Below are 19,951 nucleotides of genomic sequence, written 5' to 3'. Positions count from 1 at the left end.
TGTAATCTACTAACATGTGCCTAAAGCATAGTCCTACAGTTTAATTTCTCTTACTTTTTTAATTAAAATTACGTGTTGTTTTTGCAGCATCTCCAAAGATGGCATCAAATATACCACCAGCTCCAGTGGTTTTGAAACAAGGCCATGCAGCAGAGAAGATAAGTTTTGTCCCGCCAAATATGCCAAGTCGTTGTACCTGGCATCTCGGTGCTGATGGGAAAACAACACCACACTCTTTGGAGAAACTGTAAGTCATGACTTCATAAATTAAGACTATCATCTTTTGTATTGCTTATGTGTGACAGTTTTAGACAGTTTACTCGAATGGGTTTTAAACTGCGTACCAGCCTTTAACTGGTAGTGTGTATCCAAACATGCTGCATGACTGACTAAAAGCTTTAGCTTCTTGAGGGGGTTATGCTCCATGGTAATTAATAACACAGCTCACAGTCTAGTAGCTAGCATTGCTGCCTATGGATCACAGTGGGCTTGATTCCCAGGTGGGTTGGATATTTTCTTCACTCAGAGACTGGTGTTTATGTTTACTGAATTATTTCATCTCATCTTCATTAATGTTCATGTCACCAAAGTGGCACCAAATAGTCATGCACCAGCCAGCTGAACAACCTAATATGGAGTCTTGTGGCCAATAATGCCATACAGTAATCTCTTTCGGAAATCCCCATACATCTGAGTTATGAAATGGAAAGCACCTTGGGGAACTCGGCAATTTGTGGTCATGTGCAAGTTTGGTGAACCTGAAGTGCCTTAACTGGGGAGTGGTCATCTATAAGTTCTCTACATGCTTCACTGACTATTGTGCAATATGATAGTGGCACACACCATGTCACCTGAAACAAGTCTTGACCTAAGTGTCAAAATTAAAAGAATGGTACAAATATCTACAGTAAAAAAATATCCTAACCCCAGTGTGTGCTAGCCTATATATTGATGGCGCAGGTGACTGTTGACGTGAAACAATCATTAGTAAGCAACCTGTACGACATCAGCTGTACTTGTCATATTCAGCTTGTTTAGATGTGTGAGATTCTGCTTAAGGTGACCTAGCACCGGTTAGAGTGGTGTAGTTGTGAATAGAGACTCATCTTGCATCTAGTGAGAGTAAGTTTCAAATCCCCATCTGGCCACCATGTTTAGGCTCTTCATTGTTTCTCTAACTTGATTAAGTCAAATGTGAGAATGATTTCTTTAAAGAGACCATGAATGATTTCCTTTTCCTTCATTGCCCTATCATAACATGTTTTATTTCTAGTGACCACAAAATCGTAAATCCTGATTGTTGTCCTATTTTTTTTTTATTTTTTTTTATTTATAGCATGAATGAACAAAATTGCCCTATTAATTTACACAAAAACAGCAATATGGATTGGTAATTGTGGCAGCACTAACACCCAACCTAAGAAATGGGTTCTGATAGGTGATCTGATTAAAGATAAGTCATCTATGGAGGCAGTAGTGGAATATTTGTAATTTCCTTAGTATGATTTTAACCATCCAATGAGAACAAGAAGATATGTTGGAAACAATATCACCTTTCTGCGCACAAACATACAATTATGACAAAGGCAGAATGTGCTAAAACAAAAATGAGCTGATGAGATAGTATTTTTTATTTTTGACACAGTTCTTTTCTATTTCAGCCTACAATGGTAATCTTCAGATACTGTGGATGGCATTTGATGTGTTGTCATGTTTGAGTTGACACTGCATGAACACTTCTTCACCAAATTCTGCTCATAGCGTCTGAAGAAGGCCCTTCTAGGCTGAAACTGGTTATGATTATATTATAAAAGAAGTGGCTGTGTCAAATAATTCCTTATAATAAGTCATCCATCATCTCTCAAATGGAATGTTGTTTTTACAAAAATGGAAGTTGGCAGGTGTCATTTACGTTAAAACCGTTATGAAGGACATAAAAAGTGAGCTTCAGAAGGCAGTAGGATTTGTAATAAAGTTGAAGACTCTAGCTTGAGAATTTACCACAGCAGCGTTCATCTTCCCTACACTTCCTTTTAAAATGTTTTAAAAGTCACTATTTCAGTCACACTCGCACGTAATGTTAAAACCAAGTGAGTTTTAATTGAGAACAGGCCACAAAGGAGAAACATTGTGTTCATCTTCAATATACTGTATTAACTGCACTGTTGACCACACAGTATTTGTAGGGTGAAAAAGTCTTCAAAATATATCACTTGTTCTGAAGCATACAAAGGTCAGTTCACAATGAATGTCAATGTAACGGACCGGACTACCGTCTTCACACTTGACAGAAAACTGACATATCATCTTGCCACTTAGGACAATACATAATAGCGAAAGTGATGCTATGAGACACAACCTGTGTTACAATATGCCATAGCATCAACATTAAGGAACTAGAAATAGTGAGAGATTTCATTAATGGGCAAGCAAAAATTCATAACGAATTTTATTGACAGCAGTTAGTAACTTTCCCACATGAAAGAATATGAAAAGTGTCATGCAAACATTTCAACACAACATTTGATTGACAAGATACGTGCATACACATATGTTAAAAATGCTTAAAAGGCAATACATAGCACCTTTTTACTTTCTCCTTCATGCCTTGTTTTCTTTTTGAGTGACATATAGTGTCAAAAAACTGTATATTTCCCTTCAATAGAGCTGTTTTCTTTACTGTTACAAAGAAGTGTTTTCAATGAAAAGTACTATCTGTTACACCCTTACCAATGCACAACATAGATTTTATCGTTCCAGGTATCAGAAAACCTAGATTATTATTTACTTTCATATATTCAGTGTATTTTGTGGACAAATACTAATAGTAAAAATATCCTAGTCTTCATGAAACCTTTGCAGTGTGTCATAAAGACAAAAGAAGCAATAAAATAAAGATTAGGAAGTCACACAATCCACTACCACAACATAGTGAGCATTATGAGAATTTAACTGCTGATATTAGAAGGTGACACATTGTCCATATGTGAAAGTCAAAATTTTCTTTCTAAGATGCCTTGAGAGTGACAGTTAACCCCACAGATGATTTGTGTGAGTGCCACCATTTGAAATACATTGTGGACTGTCTGACAGCACATTATATACAGTTCATTTTACAAAAGTGGTATTTCAGACAGATGTAGGTGACTTAAAGGCTTCTTTAACCAATGTTATTACAAAAGTTTTCATTTTTAAAAATTAATTAATGGTGAGAGGTATTTTGAAGAATTTTAGAGTATTAAAAATTGATTATACCATTTTCAACGTTTATGCAAAAAAAAAAAAAAAAAAAAAAAAAAAAAATTTGATGTATCATTGTTTTGAAGATGCAAAATTACCTTTCAGGGTTAGTTTTATTCCTTGAAAATGAAATTAGTCACAAAAAAAGGTTTTGCATTTTTTGCCCCCTCTAGCCACCTGCCAATTTTAATCAAGATCTTTTATTTACACTTGGGAATGTTTCTTTGTCAGTGTTGCAGCCAAGATTGCAGGCAAAGAAAACTCAAACAGCGCTGCTCAAGAGAACCAAGAAGCCTCTAAAGTGCCTTCCCTCCCTCCCCTCATTACAAGCTACCCACTTGGCAGAATGACAGGGAGAAAGGACAAGATGGCTACAGTTCAGAAACAGTGGGAGGAACTGTGACTTTGAGCGCAAGTGAGATCTCTGTGCATGTGTCTTCTTAAGACCCAATGTAAAGAGTTAGGCACTTCTGTGTTAAAGTATGCAAAGAATGGATTACTTCATATGGAAGAGGGATCAAGTTGTGCCCATCTTAAAAATTGGATATGAAGACTTGCCTAGCCCCCTCAACAACACCATACAAATAGTTTTTGCTGATGTGTATGTGTCAATTCTCTCAACCTGACTCCAGGTGATGCCCAGACAATAAGGCTCTACCTGCCCATTCCTCTTGTGTGGGAAGTTTAATTTGTCGCATTTGCAGTTATGCTCTTTGGGTACCTAGGCCCAGGGTGGAGCTGTTTAGAATCACAAGTCTTCAGAAGCCTGTGTCTTCTGAAACCAGGATAGGAAACTGAACAGTTCAAATTTCTAGGTGCTCAGATAGATAGTAAACTGTTGTGGAAAGCCCACGTTCAGGCTCTTGTTCAAAGACTTAATGCTGCCATTTTTACTATTCGAACAGTGTCTGAAGTGAGTGATCGTTCAACACAAAAATTAGTCTACTTTGCTTATTTTCATTTGCTTATGCTGAATGGTATTATATTTTGGGGTAACTCTTCCCATTCTAAAAGAATATTTTTGGCTGAGAAACAGGCAGTTCGGGCAATAAGAGGTATTAAGTTCACGAACCTCTTGTGACCCCTGTTCATGAGTCTAGGTATTTTGACATTGGCCTCTCAATGTACATATTCCTTACTGTCATTTCTTGTTAACGATATTAGCTTATTCCCAAGAATAAGCAGCTTTCACTCAGTTAATACTCGGCAGAAATCAAACCTGCATTTGGATCATAATTCCTTAACTCTTGTGCAGAAAGGCGTGCAGTATTCTGCTGCATCCATTTTCGATAATCTACACTCGAATTCAAAAACCTTAGCAGTAATTCACACGCTTTCAAATCAAAACTGAAGTGTTTCCTCATGGGTCACTCCTTCTATTTTGTCGAAGAGTTCCTTGAAAAATTAAGCTGATTCTTGTTGTATTGTTGATTGTGTTTACTTAAATTTATGGATTCACTTTTTTCATGTTCCTAAACATTTTATTTTTATCTGTGTTTTATGTTGTAATTTCATGTACTGACATGTTCCATGACATCGGAGGTTTACTCCTCAAATTGGTCCTATGGAACTTGACGTGTAAATAAAATAAAATAAATATACGAATCACATTAACTTTACTGTAGGACTATTCTCAACAATCAGTCTATCCTTCTGCCCTTCAGCCAGAACATTCACTTCTCAGTGGTAAATGGTCAGTGTGACACAAGGGGCAATTTTGTGATCTGAAAGTACATGGTGAATCAATTAGTGTGTGAAAATAGTCTGCCCCAACTGGCGTTCAGCAAGGCAAAGTGGATGCTTTGCACTTGTGACGAAGCAAGCCGGTATAATTTTACTTCCCCTCTTGCTTTGCCATCTGCCTCCTAAAATTCATTTTTTCACTTCTGACTAATTACCATTAGCATAAGCGAGTATAATCTACATTGTCATAAAAGAGAAAGGTTGGCCCTCAGTTTTAAAGAATATAACACAAGACCTAAATTTGGGCTTAGTTTTATGTATGTAATTGATTTTATAATTTATTTCAATTATGCGTAGTTAGTATCTTTTGTTACAGGGTGAAATCGGTAATTGTTTTGTAAATTAACTTCTTTTGTTGACGTATAAACAAATATAAATTCTGTACTAATTATAAACGTTTGGAGTAACAACTAATAGTATTCTTAAAGGCTCTATTTTTCTTATTCAAAAACATGTTAGCAAAGCCAGCTCGTAATTAATTCCAAAGTAATTAACAGTTTTGTCAAAAGTATTGTTTGCATAATGATATCTGTTAATTTCATCACTTAAACAAATAATTTGGTCTAAACCTTGTGGTAGAAGAAACTGTTAAAAGGAATGAATTTTTTGATGTATTCATTTAATTTAATGAGTTAAGTTTTAATTATAATTTCTGTAAATTTAACTGTGAACAATGTGTAGTTTCAGTACCTATTATTGTGAGGATATATAAGGGCCACTTGTTGGTCCCGAGACAGTAAGTTCACGGCCGAGTTTCAGACGAGAAACCTGTGTTTATTAGAACAACAACAATGCTTCAGCTTAACTGTGAAATAAGTGTTACACAATTAGGCCGTGTGTTAAAACAGCGACAGTGTATGCTCCATTCATACCTTTTTTTTCTTCAAGAACTGTGAACTTTGTGGTTAGGTCTTTACCGCTTGTAGCTGTTCAATAATAAACTATTGTAGCAGTATGCAGAGGTTTGCCTGCAAACTATTAATGAGGCTTATCAAAAGTTAAATGATAGTGCACTGGCCATAATAAATGTGTATATAGAGAGCACTCCGTGTTCAGGGCACAAGTGGCCCATCGGGACCATCCGACCGCTGTGTCATCCTCAGGTGAGGATGCGGATAGGAGGGGCGCGTGGTCAGCACACCACTCTCCCGCTCGTTATGATGGTTTTCTTTGACCGGAGCCGCTACTATTCGGCCGAGTAGCTCCTCAGTTGGCGTCACGAGGCTGAGTGCACCCCATAAATGGCAACAGCACATGGCGGCTGGATGGTCACCCATCCAAGTGCCGGCCATACCCGACAGCACTTAACTTCGGTGATCTCACGGGAACCGGTGTATCCACTGCGGCAAGGCCGTTGCAAATGTGTATATGGGGGGGGGGGGGGGGGGGGGTGAAAAGTGAAAGTAAACAACTGTGAATTGCAAATGTGCACCTGTCAGCTACTTCATTTAAAGTAGTCATTGATGTACTTTTGTACTTTCACACCCCATTTTTCAGCCATTATCATAACGCAGTATGTCGACACCGAGGACAACAAACGAAAAAGTAAAAGAAGGCAGACAGTCACACACTCACCTGACTATGTTTCAGCATAGATACAGCATCATTTTATTTCAGTCATTGGTCACATAAATTGCTTAATTACTGTACTGGTTCCAACTGACTGATTTGGAAATTTACTGAAATAAAATTTATTATGGTATTCTGGTCCAGCTATTTTGAAAACCAGCTGGAGGGCGTGGAACTTGATGATTGATGCTAGACACTATAGAGTGCTGCAACAGTCAATGTGTGACCGGTCACGGCTCGCCTGTTGACGGGTGGACCGAGCTGCTTGTGTCCTGCGCCACACAACTCAGCTTGGTTACATATTCACCTGTTGTCCGGATTCTGGACATGCGGATAACTGAGCATGACCGGTCACCTCTGACATCTCACCTTGCCTCGCCCCGGCTCGCTGCTCTGTGCTGTACAAATCCAACGCCACTCTCTCTCTCTCTCTCTCTCTCTCTCTCTCTCTCTCACACACACACACACACACACACACACACACACACACACACACACACACAAAATGTATTTATCTCTATCTGTCTTTTAATACAAAAGTAACATTTCCAAGAACGGGTACGTGACACAGCTAAATTTATAAAGCACTTGGAAAGTAAAATGATATTTCAATACAATCGTGGATAGAAGATGAGTCTCATTACCAAACAGAAGATATATTTTTCCTTTCATTAATAGGAAACATTAAATAAGTGCTGTCCCTGTAATCTAGAAGACAACCATCTTCATAAAGAAAACATACAAAGAACATTAAACATTTACAGACATGACCTGTCATATTTTTCACTTGTTTGCAACAGAAACAAAATGATAGTTATTGTTGATCAGCAATGAATCACTAACACATCCAGATTTAATTGGCTGTGGCGATTTGTTAGTAACATGCCGGCTTTACTAAGCATCTTTCACTAAGTGTGCTTGTTGCTGGGATACATGAAATACATCTTGCAACTGCAGTGAGGCCTGACATCTCTGTTTCATGTCTGCTTCACCACTTTAAGATGTCATCATCATCTCCGGGGTGCATTAAAATGTAGAGATCTACTTCATCTGCTGTGGATGATCTGTTGTTCCTCCATTCCTTGAAACGATCTCTCTTTCAGGGTGGTGATGACATAGTACTTAAAGGATCTATGATAATAAACAAAAGAGACAAGTAATTCAGAACTGATGTGGATATCATCAAAACGTTCCTGTAAAAATGATGTTTTTTACATTAATGAAATATTGTACGAATTATAACATTCCTATTTCTCTATAATACAGTATCCACTAACTATGCAAAAACGATTATGTTAATGACTGTATGTTGTACCTGCATAAGTGGACACATTTGTTGCACATTGCTAAGTATTTCCTGCTTTCTATTTATTTCAAGCATACTAAGATTATGAAAATATGGCCAAAGAAACGTAGCAATTTTATGTTTGGAAGTGATCACAATCTTCTCGCAAACAAAAGCCAAGGCTCGATTTTTAATCCTTTGTACCTCCTGTTAAAAAATACATATCTGTTAGTACACACCAATTGTGCTAGTTAATTATAAATCCATTGCGTATCATAATGAAACAGTGCTTTTAACTGCAGTAATTACTCATCTGACAGTCAGTGTCATTGACACTGCAAATTTGTGAAATCAAAGAAGAACTAACTGGCTTGTCGGTTCTTTTTTGCCTTCTAATTCATCTGTGGGCTCTTTAAATGGTCTCAGAAAATGTGGAATTTTTCCTCATTATCATATCCTTGCAATCTGTAAGCGGAGTCCTTTGCCGCCAGCAAAGCAGCAACTTCATTATACTGAGTGTGTAAGGATTCCAGCATAGTGTAAAAGCTGTTCCAGCATGTGCAGACCTCTTGTTTCAATGATGATTTCAAAGACGAGCAGAGGCCACTTTTCTTAATGTACCTCACAATGCATTTTGCAGTATTTATTGTTGATGTGATGTTCGGGGCATGATTTAACAAGAAGTTATCGTCATCGAAAGTATGGCTAAGTGCTGTGTTTATACAATGAGCAGCACAAGGATCCTTTAATGATTTTCTAAAGCCTTTATTACATTGGCACCCTAATCGGAGACAAATACAAGACTGTGCATGTCCAGTGAAATGTCCCAGTCAGCCATCCTATCTTCAATTTCTTTCATAATATTTACTCCTGTCTTCTTAACGTCTGGGCATTTTGTTGTAAATAAAACATTGTTCACAAGAGACCAATCTGTGTTAATGTAATGTGTTGTAAGCGTCAAATAGTGCACCTGATTATGCGAATCAGTCCACATATCAACTGTTGCAGCACATGTTTTATTAATACCTTCCACAATAACTGAAGGCATTTTGCTGTTTCGCATTGCACCAGCTTGTTCTTTGACATGTCTGCTTATAGTACAGGGATGTGGCATGACATCTGCCACGTTAGCTTCTCCATAATGCTCACCTAGAAGTATTCATTTTTGGCCTAGTTCTCTGAAACCTTCCCCAGAAACAGCATTAAAAGGTCTCATATCTTTAGCACACAGTGCAACACACTTTGCTGTAATACTATTTTTTATTACTGCCGGTGTCCCTGAAGGAGCTGTATGTTTGTGAGGTTTCTTGCAACTGTGTTTCTTTAAATGAGTGGTTCCCAACTGGAAACACAATAATGTGGAGCAGTTTATGCATGATATGTACCCAGTAGATGCACTGTTTTCATCTACAACCAACGGAAATGTACTCCATACTTGGCTTTTTAGACCTCCCGTTTCTTCAGTGTGTAAATATTGGTTTCAATCTTACATCTTACTGCAGTGGTTTCCTCGCATTGCATGATTACAGAGAGAGAGAGACACCACAAATGAGAAGCCCGTACTGGCTGCAGTCTCACACGGATAATGACATGTGTAATGTGTTTGAGGCTACGTGCTACGTATTCAGTCACGACTATGCTCGGTCACTAGAACTAGTGTGGGCAGCCTATCCAGTTAGGGTGTGCTCGCCCCATCTCTTATCTTGTGCTCACTTACTTGGTCATGCAGGACTCTACTAGACACCACTGCTACATCTGTGAATAGTATCACCACTGCAACACTGGCTGCACCAGTCTTACAGGGCCACACCCACCTAGGCAGCTAATTAGTGCTCACAGCCAAATTATATAGCTATGCATCACTGCTTGACCTTTAGTTGTGTATTTTTTGTGCTCTCATATTGCATGTGTTACACACCATTGGTTTGTTTTTAGATTTAACTGTACCTTAGGTTTTTGCTCTTGAATTTCTTGTTTGGACTTTATTATTCTTCCATGTTTTCTGTTGTCAGTTTTCCTATTAGAGCTGTCCTTTTGTTCATACTGTATGAACTTCTGTAGATGGCTCCTGATTGTTCAGCCAGTCTCTGCAAGTTCTTTGAGTTATTCCTAATCTTTTTTGGATTCTGATCACAGTCATTGGTGATGAAGTAAAAGGTTAGCAGTGTCCCATGGACCCAAAGCTCGTGCAACTTTCAGAAAAGCGACAGCAACAGCTGCTCCTGCAATAGCAATTCCAACATCAGTTCCAACAGCAGATAACAGCGGCAGAAAACTGAGTTGCTTCAACAGGAAATTTAGCAATAATAAATAAAAAGCAACAGCTTTCTTTTGTTCTACAATATTACTTTTATTGTCAACCAGTTTTTGGCTTGATTAGGAAGTCTAGACGTTTTACTTCTCTTCCAGTGTTGTTTGCAAGCATTGTAACTTCTTTGGTGATAATACTTGGTAAATGTCTGAAGATGGCCTTGTAAGCCAAAAACAAATAAAAGTAATATTGTAGAACAAAAGAAAACTGGTGCTTTTCATTTATTATAATGTTGTTCTACCAAGAACCGACGGAAGATTCTGTTAACATAAGAAATTTAGCTTTGAAAGGATCAAATGCAGATTGGTGGCCACCAAAAATGGGCAGTCACCAGTTGCCAGGTGGAGAGCCACCTACCCACATATCCACTTTTTAGCAATGCGAAAAAGAATTGGAACATGTGATTAAAGTGGCCAAAACAGCACTTTTCCTACCTTTTGGGTCTCTGGTGATGCTCTCCAGTTTTCACTTTACTTTTCGTGGGATTGGTCCTCCCTCTCAAATCATGTTGCAATCACAGTCAAGATGTACACATTGATTTCGAATTATTACTCCCAGTTGTCACATGCAGTTGCACTGCGTTTCAGATTTCATTAATATCTCAAGCAACCTGGTCTGTCATACCACTTATGAGTGACTGATTTACAAGGATTGAGTCACTGATGCAATTTCACTTGTGCAAAAATGGCATTTGAGACTTCTATTGCTGACTTCTTAATTCAAGATGTGTGCTCCAGTTGGCTCCTGATACAGGAACATACACGGCAGCTTTCAATTTGGGCAACAATTGCTTGGAAAATGTTTCGAAAATCACACTCTCTTTTGAAATCCCTCAGTCAGAAAATGGCTCAGAAGTAATGACACTCCCAACAGCTGCATCATACCCCAGCTGCTTCACAGTGCACACACATGTGGGCTGTCCAGATTGCTGGGCATGCACTGCACCCATTGTGAAAAAGATGGCCACCTCCAAACTGTCTACTGTAAATTGTCAAGACAGTTGGACACCAAGGAGCTGTGAATGAACTTCAAGGAATTGTTCCCCAGGTTGATCCTTTCACTTACAAGTTGTTAATCAGTCTCACAATTGTAAACTAAGATGTCCATTTCTAGGTGGTCATGGCAACTACCATTTCCTTGATAAATCTCCAAAATTAAGCTCATCTGGCTTCCCTGGAGTGTGCCACAAGTTTCCAGCCTTGTATCTCCTTGTGTCCAGATGTAGTGCCTAATTTCTGACGGCCATGACCCATTCCATTTTTCTTGCTGATGGTCGCCAAGCAGGAAATAGATTACCTCCATGAGGATGATGTGATGAACCTGTTAAAAGCAGCACTTGGACCACTTCCCTGCTGATGGTCAAGAAACCCAGTTGCTCCCTGTGACTATGCATTGACTTCAGATCAATGATCAGGAACAAGTGGAAACCTAAAACATACCATGTCCCTCACAAAACTAGTCTGGTGTATGTCTTTCTAACAAGGAGAGCATATGGCAATTAGACTAAGTTTTTTATGTTTATGGTTTGTGAAGTTCACAACTAAAGTATGTCACTCAAAGCAGTTCAATGCAACTCAAAAAAAAATCTTGAGAAAATCGACTTTTACTGAAAGTGTTTAACACCATAAAATAAGTACAGTATTTAGACAGGAAGTGTGGCTCTGTGGTAGAATGCTGGCCTGCCATGTCAGGGGTCTGGGTTTGATTTCTGGCCAGTGCAAACCTTTAAACAAAGGTATTTGTTTTGCAAGTATTTCCGTGATGGAAATGGAAATGAGCGTTTGGCGTCATTGGCCGGGAGGCCCCTCGCGGGGCAGGTCCGGCCGCCGTAGCGCAGGTCTTATTACATTCGGCGCCACATTGGGCGACTTGCACGCCGGATGGGGATGAAATGATGATGAACACAACACAACACCCAGTCCCTGAGCGGAGAAAATCTCCGACCCAGCCGGGAATCGAACCCGGGCCCAGAGGACGGCAATCCGTCACGCTGACCACTCAGCTACTGGGGCGGACATTTCCGTGATGCATAAAATACACAAAGATGAAAAAATAAATAGGTAGTGCTTGAGGCTGATAACTGCTAGATTGCTGGTTTGAGACTTGTTTTGCTCACATCTACATCTATGTTTGTTTCAATTTTTTTTTTTTCACTCGGTTCAAATATCTATACCACTCAAATATAAAATTCATCAGATATATGCTAGTGAATACATATCTAATTGTCACTTTTTTATGAAAAATGCACATCTTCTTGTTTCTAAGTACATATCACACATAAAATTCCAGTTTTCATTGCATATATAAAGTCTTAATTACCAGTGTCTTATAAACATTGTTAATGAAGATTGTTTAAATTAAAAAATCATTACAAGTTATTTTATATGTCTTTCCTTTCTTACACTTTACGGAAATGCTTTTGAATATTTGTTTAAAAATTTACTTCGGCTAGGAACTGAACCTGTGCTACCCATGTGTCAGGCCAACATTCTACAACAGATCCAAGTGGCCTATCGAAAAATCATCCTAGATTTAGCAGATTAAAGATCATCAGAAAAGTTCAAAGTTGATTTTCTCGATAACTTTTGAGAGTTGTGTTGAACTGCCTTGAATGATTGATACTAGAGTTGTGAATTTCAGTACCATATACATAAAAAATTACAAAAATCTCATTGCTCTGTGGTCTCCTTCTAAGGTCCATATTTGCAGGTCCCACTGGATGAGAAGTTGCAAAGCATCATGGTTATCAGTACTTCCTTTGGCTTACATAAATACAAGTGCATGCCTATTGGGGTCTCTTCCACCCCCATTAACCTTCCAGAGATACCTGGAATTGTCTCCATCGCAGCACTGGGTGTGCTGATAATTCTGCCCGTTGTGGCTTAGGAGGCCGGTCTCTGCACTTTGCCAAACCCCTTAGCAGCTACCTGCTTGCACTATCTCGATGACTTAATTATCACGGGCACTGTGTGCCAGTACCACCTACACAACCTTTACTCCCTCTTAACTATGTTGCTTACATAAATCTTTCCAGTTAAGAAGTTCCGTTTTTACCTATTTGGGACACTATTTCATTTTATTTGATTAACACAAGGAGACATAAACAACAATGGTCTTAATCCACTGTCGCCCACGCCAAAACTGAATGTATTGTGCAATTTTGTTACCTGTGATTCTAGCCAACTGTTACTTTTAAAAAGTAATAGGAGCCCTTTTACTAGTTCCTTGTTAGACAAAATTTCTTCAGGACTTAATGACCAGAGTATTCTGTATCTTTTACCTTCCAGCACTTCGCATTGGAAGATTAGGTGTGGTGTGGTTTCATCCTCCTCACCACATAATCTACACTTTGGGGCATCTTCCTCTATGCCATTGTACATAGGTTTTCCTTAAAGTCCCCATGGTCAGTCATAAGTCCTACCATGAGTTTAATCTGTATCCTGTTAAAGTCCAGGATTACAGAATTTCTCTTAAAAGATGGCTGTGGCATCATTAGCTCACCATATTTTTGTTTTTGGATCATAGTCCAATATTTTGCATGCTGTTCTCTGACCCAGCTATGTAATTTTGATTTTACCGTTGCCTTTGTGATGGTTAGGACAGGTTCCAGTGCAATAAATTGAATCACTGTGCCTGTTGTGGCCAGTCTGTCAGCTTGTTCATTGCCAATAATTCCTGAGTGACCAGCGACCCACAGCAGTTATACCCTGAAACTTCCTGGCAGATTAAAACCATGTGCCGGACCGAGACTTGAACTCGGGACCTTTGCCTTTCACAGGCAAGTGCTCTACCAACTGACCTACCCAAGCACGACTCATGACCCATCCTCACAGCTTCAATTCTGCCAGTACCTCATTTCCTACCTTCCAAATTTCACAGAAGCTCTTCTGCGAACCTTGCAGAACTAGCACTCCTGAAAGAAAGGATATTGCAAAGACATGGTTTAGCCACAGCCTGGGGGATGTTTCCAGAATGAGATTTTAATCTGCCAGGAAGTTTCATATCAGTGCACACTCTGCTGCAGAGTGAAAATCTCATTCAGGTATACCCTGTTGATTTCCTGCAGTTTCACAAGGGCTTCATGGCATTCTGCAACATTCTATGATATTATTGCTGGGACTGATAGAGATATCAGAGCTGCTTGGCTGACTGAATAAATGTAGATGCCATGATCCTTGTGGCACCTACACAAATTCTCCTTCACACACACACTCTGATTGTGCATATTTCTGTCTAGAATATTGTGGCCAGCTTCCATAGAGACATTGCTCTCACTGGTCTAGACTGTACTCTGGCCCCAGTGCGTTCAGCTGTTTTCAACCCATCAGTAAACCTTAGTGTCTTCTGAATGGTGTCATGGTTTGGTCTTCTGCTGCTCTCCACTTCCAACTGTTACACTGAAAGGTTTACTGAAGCAACTGGAAGTTATTGTATTGTCAGCCAGCATTTCCCTGTCCATCCCTATATTTACCACATTCCCTATATTGTTGTGAGAGTCTGGATATACTGCAGACATCCAGTTTTTAACTTGTATGCCCCTGCTGCTGCATCCATTGTAAACCACAGGAGTGGTCTCCACCCCAGCAGTGGGTGTGCTGCTAATTCTGCCTGTTAGGGCATGTCCTCTACTGATAAGAGTTTCACTGAGGAGTTTGAGTTTGAGTCCAGGATGCGTGCAGGATATGCTTCCTTGTAAATGGTACTATAACAGCTTTCTTGAGACTGATGCGTAGATCCTGTTTTCTGCACCATTTTTGCACAGTGTTTAGTACATATTGTGCCATTCTTCTAACAGTACTAACAAATTTTCCAGCTATTACTATGACTAATTTGTCTGCATTTCCATGGCAAAAGTAGCCATTTAAGTCCTCAATGAGTTCATCCACCATTAAGTTCCACAGTAGTGGGAACAAAACACCATCTTGTGGATGTCCCCTTGTGGTATTGATCACCATTTTCTCATCTGTCAAGGTGGCTTCTGCCTTTCTTCTACTTAGCGTGGTCTTAATCCACATACGTATGGTTGTCTCAGAATCATGCTCTTTGATAGCTCTAACCATGGATTCCAAAGTTGTATTGCTAAAAACCCTCTCTATATCGAAGATGGTCCAGAGAGCAATTTCCTGAAAGTGTAGAAATTTTCCCACCTTCCCAAAAAGTTGGCAATTTGCCTGGTTGATACGTAAATTGATTTATATGTATAGGAATCTCAGTTAAACTCCTTTCCCTAATGTGCAAGTTAACGAGTTTTTCTAATGACATTACAAGAGTACAGGCTGATCGGTCTCATATCCTCAGCTTTGGTATGATCAATCCTTTGGGATAAAAACAACCCACACTGTCTTCCAAGCATGCTAAGCTGACCATAAGCAGACTACAAAGGAATCTAATTAAATCTTCTCTTGCTTGTTGCAGCAGAGCTGAAGGTACCATATGGGCATAGTGACTCCACTGGTTGAAACGTTCTCATCGTCCACTGGATATTTTTGAAATCAACACATTCTCCAGCAGATTTTCAGTTTTCCCTTTGATTACCTGTGAACTAGTGCTTCTGAAGGACTGATTTTTGGTCTGTTGTATCTGCCAGAGTGCATTTAGGGGACTGAGTTTTGAGGAGCACATCCAGCTTCTCGTTTTCTGTCCTTGTATACTCGATCTCCTCCTTCCTTAGAGTACCTCCTGGATTATTTGGTATTCTAGTGAGTACATGATGAAGTCTAGCACAAGGAGCTGTGCTTTCCATTTCCTCATAGAGTACCTTTCAGGATGATAGCTGTGTTTGCTTGATCACAAGATTGTATCTGATAGGATCCTCCTGATATTTTACCCACTGTCCTTTCTTTTTTGCAAGGTTGAAAGTCTTCTTACCTGCTTTCTTTGCAATTCTGTATTTTTGTTCCACTAAGGTACATTTCTGTTTGTGCAGTTTTATCAGTATGAGGTTGTAATGAGACATGTCACTGCATCTGCCATTTCCTCAAAACCTACTCGTTCTCTTATCGAAGTACTGCCATCACAAAATCATAAGTTTAAGTCTTTCCGATATGAGTTCCAGCTTGTTTTCCTGGGATTCATATATGTCCTAGTCTGTTTAAGACCAGTTTCAACCTCAAACTTAATATAGACTTGGTCATCTAAGGATGGCTCCATTGCTACTTGCCATTATTGGATATAACTGCTCATTAGAGTGGACCCGAAAGACATGTCAGTTACTTTTCCATTCTTCTGTTCCTGAACATAGGTTCCCTACCCCTACTCAAGATTTCCATATTACTTTCTAGTAGATATTTGAGAAGGTGATCGCCTCACCTGTTGGTGTAACTGCTTCCCCATACCAGGTTGTGGACACTGACATCACAGCCAAGCAAAAGTTATCTATTCTGCTGTGAGCAGCTAACTATTAGTCTCCTCACTTCCTGGGAAGAAGAAGTACTATTCTGCTTCCTTTCTCATATTGTTTCATTCTGATGGTCACTAAGTCCATGGAACAAAAGTCCTCTTGTCAGCACGAATGAAATGCTATTCTTATAACATAAATGCATGTTCCAGAGTTCTTTAGATTCCAAGCATAAATCACCATACCTCCTATTCTTCTTGGTGCCTGAAATACTCCCTTTATATCTGTAGGGTTTCTGGATTTGATCTTGACCTAGCCCAACATCTCAGTGATAGTTTCCACTTCTTGGACTGGTCTGTCACTTGACCCAATTGCGAAAACAGTTCCATCGGTTTCAACCCCTACACTTAGGTGTTCGATGTCTCATCAAGTCCCTTAGTTTTTGTGTTACTTCGTTACTTGTTCTCCATTTAGGTCCCATGAGAATAAGGGTTTTATTTCATCAACAACAGAGAAACCCAACCTGTTGCAAGGCTGGTTACTTAGGAAGGTCACCTGGTACCCCTGAGGCTCTGTTAGTGACACATTTTCCTCTGTCCCATGTACCATTTGGCACAGATCACATCACACCTTGGGTTAAGTATCTGGGGAATTGAGGAAGGGCGTTGGGAATGGCTAGGAGAGATGGGGCATTGTGGGACATTCTTTGTCTGGTTCAACTGCCAGGGTGGTATGGGAGACACTGCCAACACCTGTGATACAGCCAGCATAGCCCTCAGCTTCTAGCGAACATACAAACTTCCATGCCCGCAGGAGGCAATACCCTTAGGGAGATATTTGGGACTAAGTTTACACTCATTACAGACCACAAACCACTGGTAGTGCTACTCAGGCTGTCTCCCGTCTTCCAGAGTCGGCACTGTAACAGCTCCAGCTGCGAAAGTTGCGAAATTTATTATACCAACTAGCAAACATGGTGATCCTTCACAATGCTTCAAATGGCTCTGAGCACTATGGGACTTAACATCTGAGGTCACCAGTCCCCTAGAACTTAGAACTACTTAAACCTAACTAACCTAAGGACATCACACACACCCATGCCCGAGGCAGGATTCGAACCTGCGACCTTCGCGGTCGCATGGTTCCAGACTGTAGCGCTGAGAACCGCTCGGCCACCCTGGCCAGCGATGCTTCACAATAACTAAATACATATGGGAATTGTCTATGTGTCCTAATCTTCCTCTCTGTCTCCTCTCTCTCTCTCTATCTCTCTATCTCTCTCTCTCTCTCTCTCTCTCTCTCTCTCTCTATCTCTCTCTCTCTCTCTTGTCCATATTCTCCTCCCCTTTTCTTTGCCCATCTCCTCCTACTCCCCAGCTTTCTGTTAAGATCCTCCTTCCACCTTTCTGTGTCCATCTTCTCATCCCCCTATCTCTCTTCATTTCCTCCTTCCCCCTCTCTACATCCATTTCCTGCTCACACCCCACACCCTCTTTATCCATCTCCTCTTCCCCCTCCCCTCTCACCCCTTTTGAACTTGAGCCTTGTTTACTGTTATTGCCAATGAAAACTTGATTGGCAACTGAAGTTGCTTAAAATTAATTGATAAATCTGTTGGGTTCATTGTTATATGGGGCAAGAGAGACCTGACCTTTTTGTTGGGTCTGTCACAGTATTTCACATGTTTTTTAAATCTGCAAACTGGAATCATTACAAAGTTCCAGACAATTCAGATTGTGTAATAGTATTCTAAACATAAGCTGTTGTTGTTGTTGTGGTCCTCAGTCCTGAGACTGGTTTGATGCAACTCCCCATGCTACTCTATCCTGTACAAGCTTCTTCATCTCCCAGTACCTACTGCAAACTACATCCTTCTGAATCTGCTTGGTGTATTCATCTCTTGGTCTCCCTCTACGATTTTTGCCCTCCACACTGCCCTCCAATACTAAATTGGTGATCCATTGATGCCTCAGAACATGTCCTACCAACCGATCCCTTCTTCTGGTCAAGTTGTGCCACAAACTCCTCTTCTCCCCTATTCTATTCAATACCTCCTCATTAATTATGTGATCTACCCATCCAATCTTCAGCATTCTTCTGTAGCACCACATTTCGAAAGCTTCTATTCTCTTCTTGTCTAAACTATTTATCGTCCATGTTTCACTTCCATACATGGCTACACTCCATACAAGTACTTTCAGGAACGACTTCCTGACACTTAAATCTATACTCGATGTTAACAAATTTCTCGTCTTCAGAAATGCTTTCCTTCCCATTGCCAGTCTACATTTTATATCCTCTCTACTTCGACCATTATCAGTTATTTTGCTCCCCAAATAGCAAAACTCCTTTACTACTTTAAGTGTCTCATTTCCTGATAAGCTGATAAGCCATTAATACAACTTCCCTGTTTCCTGTTAAAACTGACTCCAAGGAAGGGGGGAGGGGGATCCAACACATTGTCATGTACACAATTTTTGTTTAGAAGTATATATAAGAAAAAACAACATGTGTGGAAGAAACAATTTGTCTAATGTTTTATATGCCCCATTATCATGTTACCAACTGACTGAGAGAGGAAACAAAACTGAACATTTTCATAGCACACCATTTTCTTTCTCACAGTCGGTTTTAGCAGAAAACCTGTACATTACTGCTTAAGAAAATTTATAGCCCATGTCTGTCAGAATGTCTATAGTGTCATGTAACAGTTTGAAGTAAATTGGTAAAAACTTTTTGAGATTTTTGCCAACAGTTCCACTTTATACAGTTTGTATATATTTATATACCACTTATATTTTTAAAAACTTTGTTGGTCTGAATGTTTATCAGAGTATCAATTAAAAATTTGAAGTAAATTGGTCAAGAACTTTTCAAGATGCCTGTCTGTATATAATGGTATAGATTAAATACTGCTCGCAGTACAAAATGCAAATGCAGACACTTTACCATGCCTACCCTTGGGACCAGGCCTGGCCTTTGACCAGCAGGGAATCTTTTGTGTAAACACTCCTTGGACAAGGTTTTCCATTATGGCTGCTTGAATCACTGCAGACATGCACCACAACCCTTTCTTATGGTGTATCATGTGCCACATGCTCCATGGGTGGACTACACACTTTTTTAAAATGCCTGTCTGGAGCTCTGGGACTGGGCTCATGTCTCCCACCATGTTTCAGTTGTAACCAGTGATCTCCTACTTCACAATGAGACAGGCACTCACTTTGTCATCATCCCAAATGCTCTGTGGCTTCCAGTTTTATAACACCTCCATCATCCACAGGCTGAAATCCTTCGCGTGGCGAGATGCCTACTGGTCGAGGCTGAAGAAAGACATGGAAGCCACGATGAGCTACTATTCCACTTGTGCCCGACACCAGGCTGGTCCACCACAACCTTTGCCACCCCCCCTCCCCTTGCCCCCCCAACTATAACTCCCCCCCCCCCCCCCCCCCATGGCACCACC

At 40.0% G+C, this 19,951-nt stretch overlaps 1 protein-coding gene across 2 annotated transcripts in view; it reads left to right on the top strand.

Moving 5' to 3' along the window:
* The window catches only part of LOC124546690 (cystathionine beta-synthase), a 167,003-nt gene that overhangs the window by 65,976 nt on the left and 81,076 nt on the right, over positions 1 to 19,951 (top strand). For both annotated transcript variants that reach the window (XM_047125056.1, XM_047125057.1), the window contains exon 2: positions 88 to 247. In XM_047125056.1, coding sequence (XP_046981012.1) covers positions 88 to 247 — 160 coding nt within the window. The remainder of the gene's footprint in view (positions 1 to 87; positions 248 to 19,951) is intronic.

Source organism: Schistocerca americana, chromosome 1 (assembly GCF_021461395.2).
Source record: "Schistocerca americana isolate TAMUIC-IGC-003095 chromosome 1, iqSchAmer2.1, whole genome shotgun sequence".
Lineage (NCBI taxonomy): Eukaryota > Metazoa > Arthropoda > Insecta > Orthoptera > Acrididae > Schistocerca > Schistocerca americana.
This window is presented reverse-complemented; position numbering and strand designations above follow the sequence as displayed.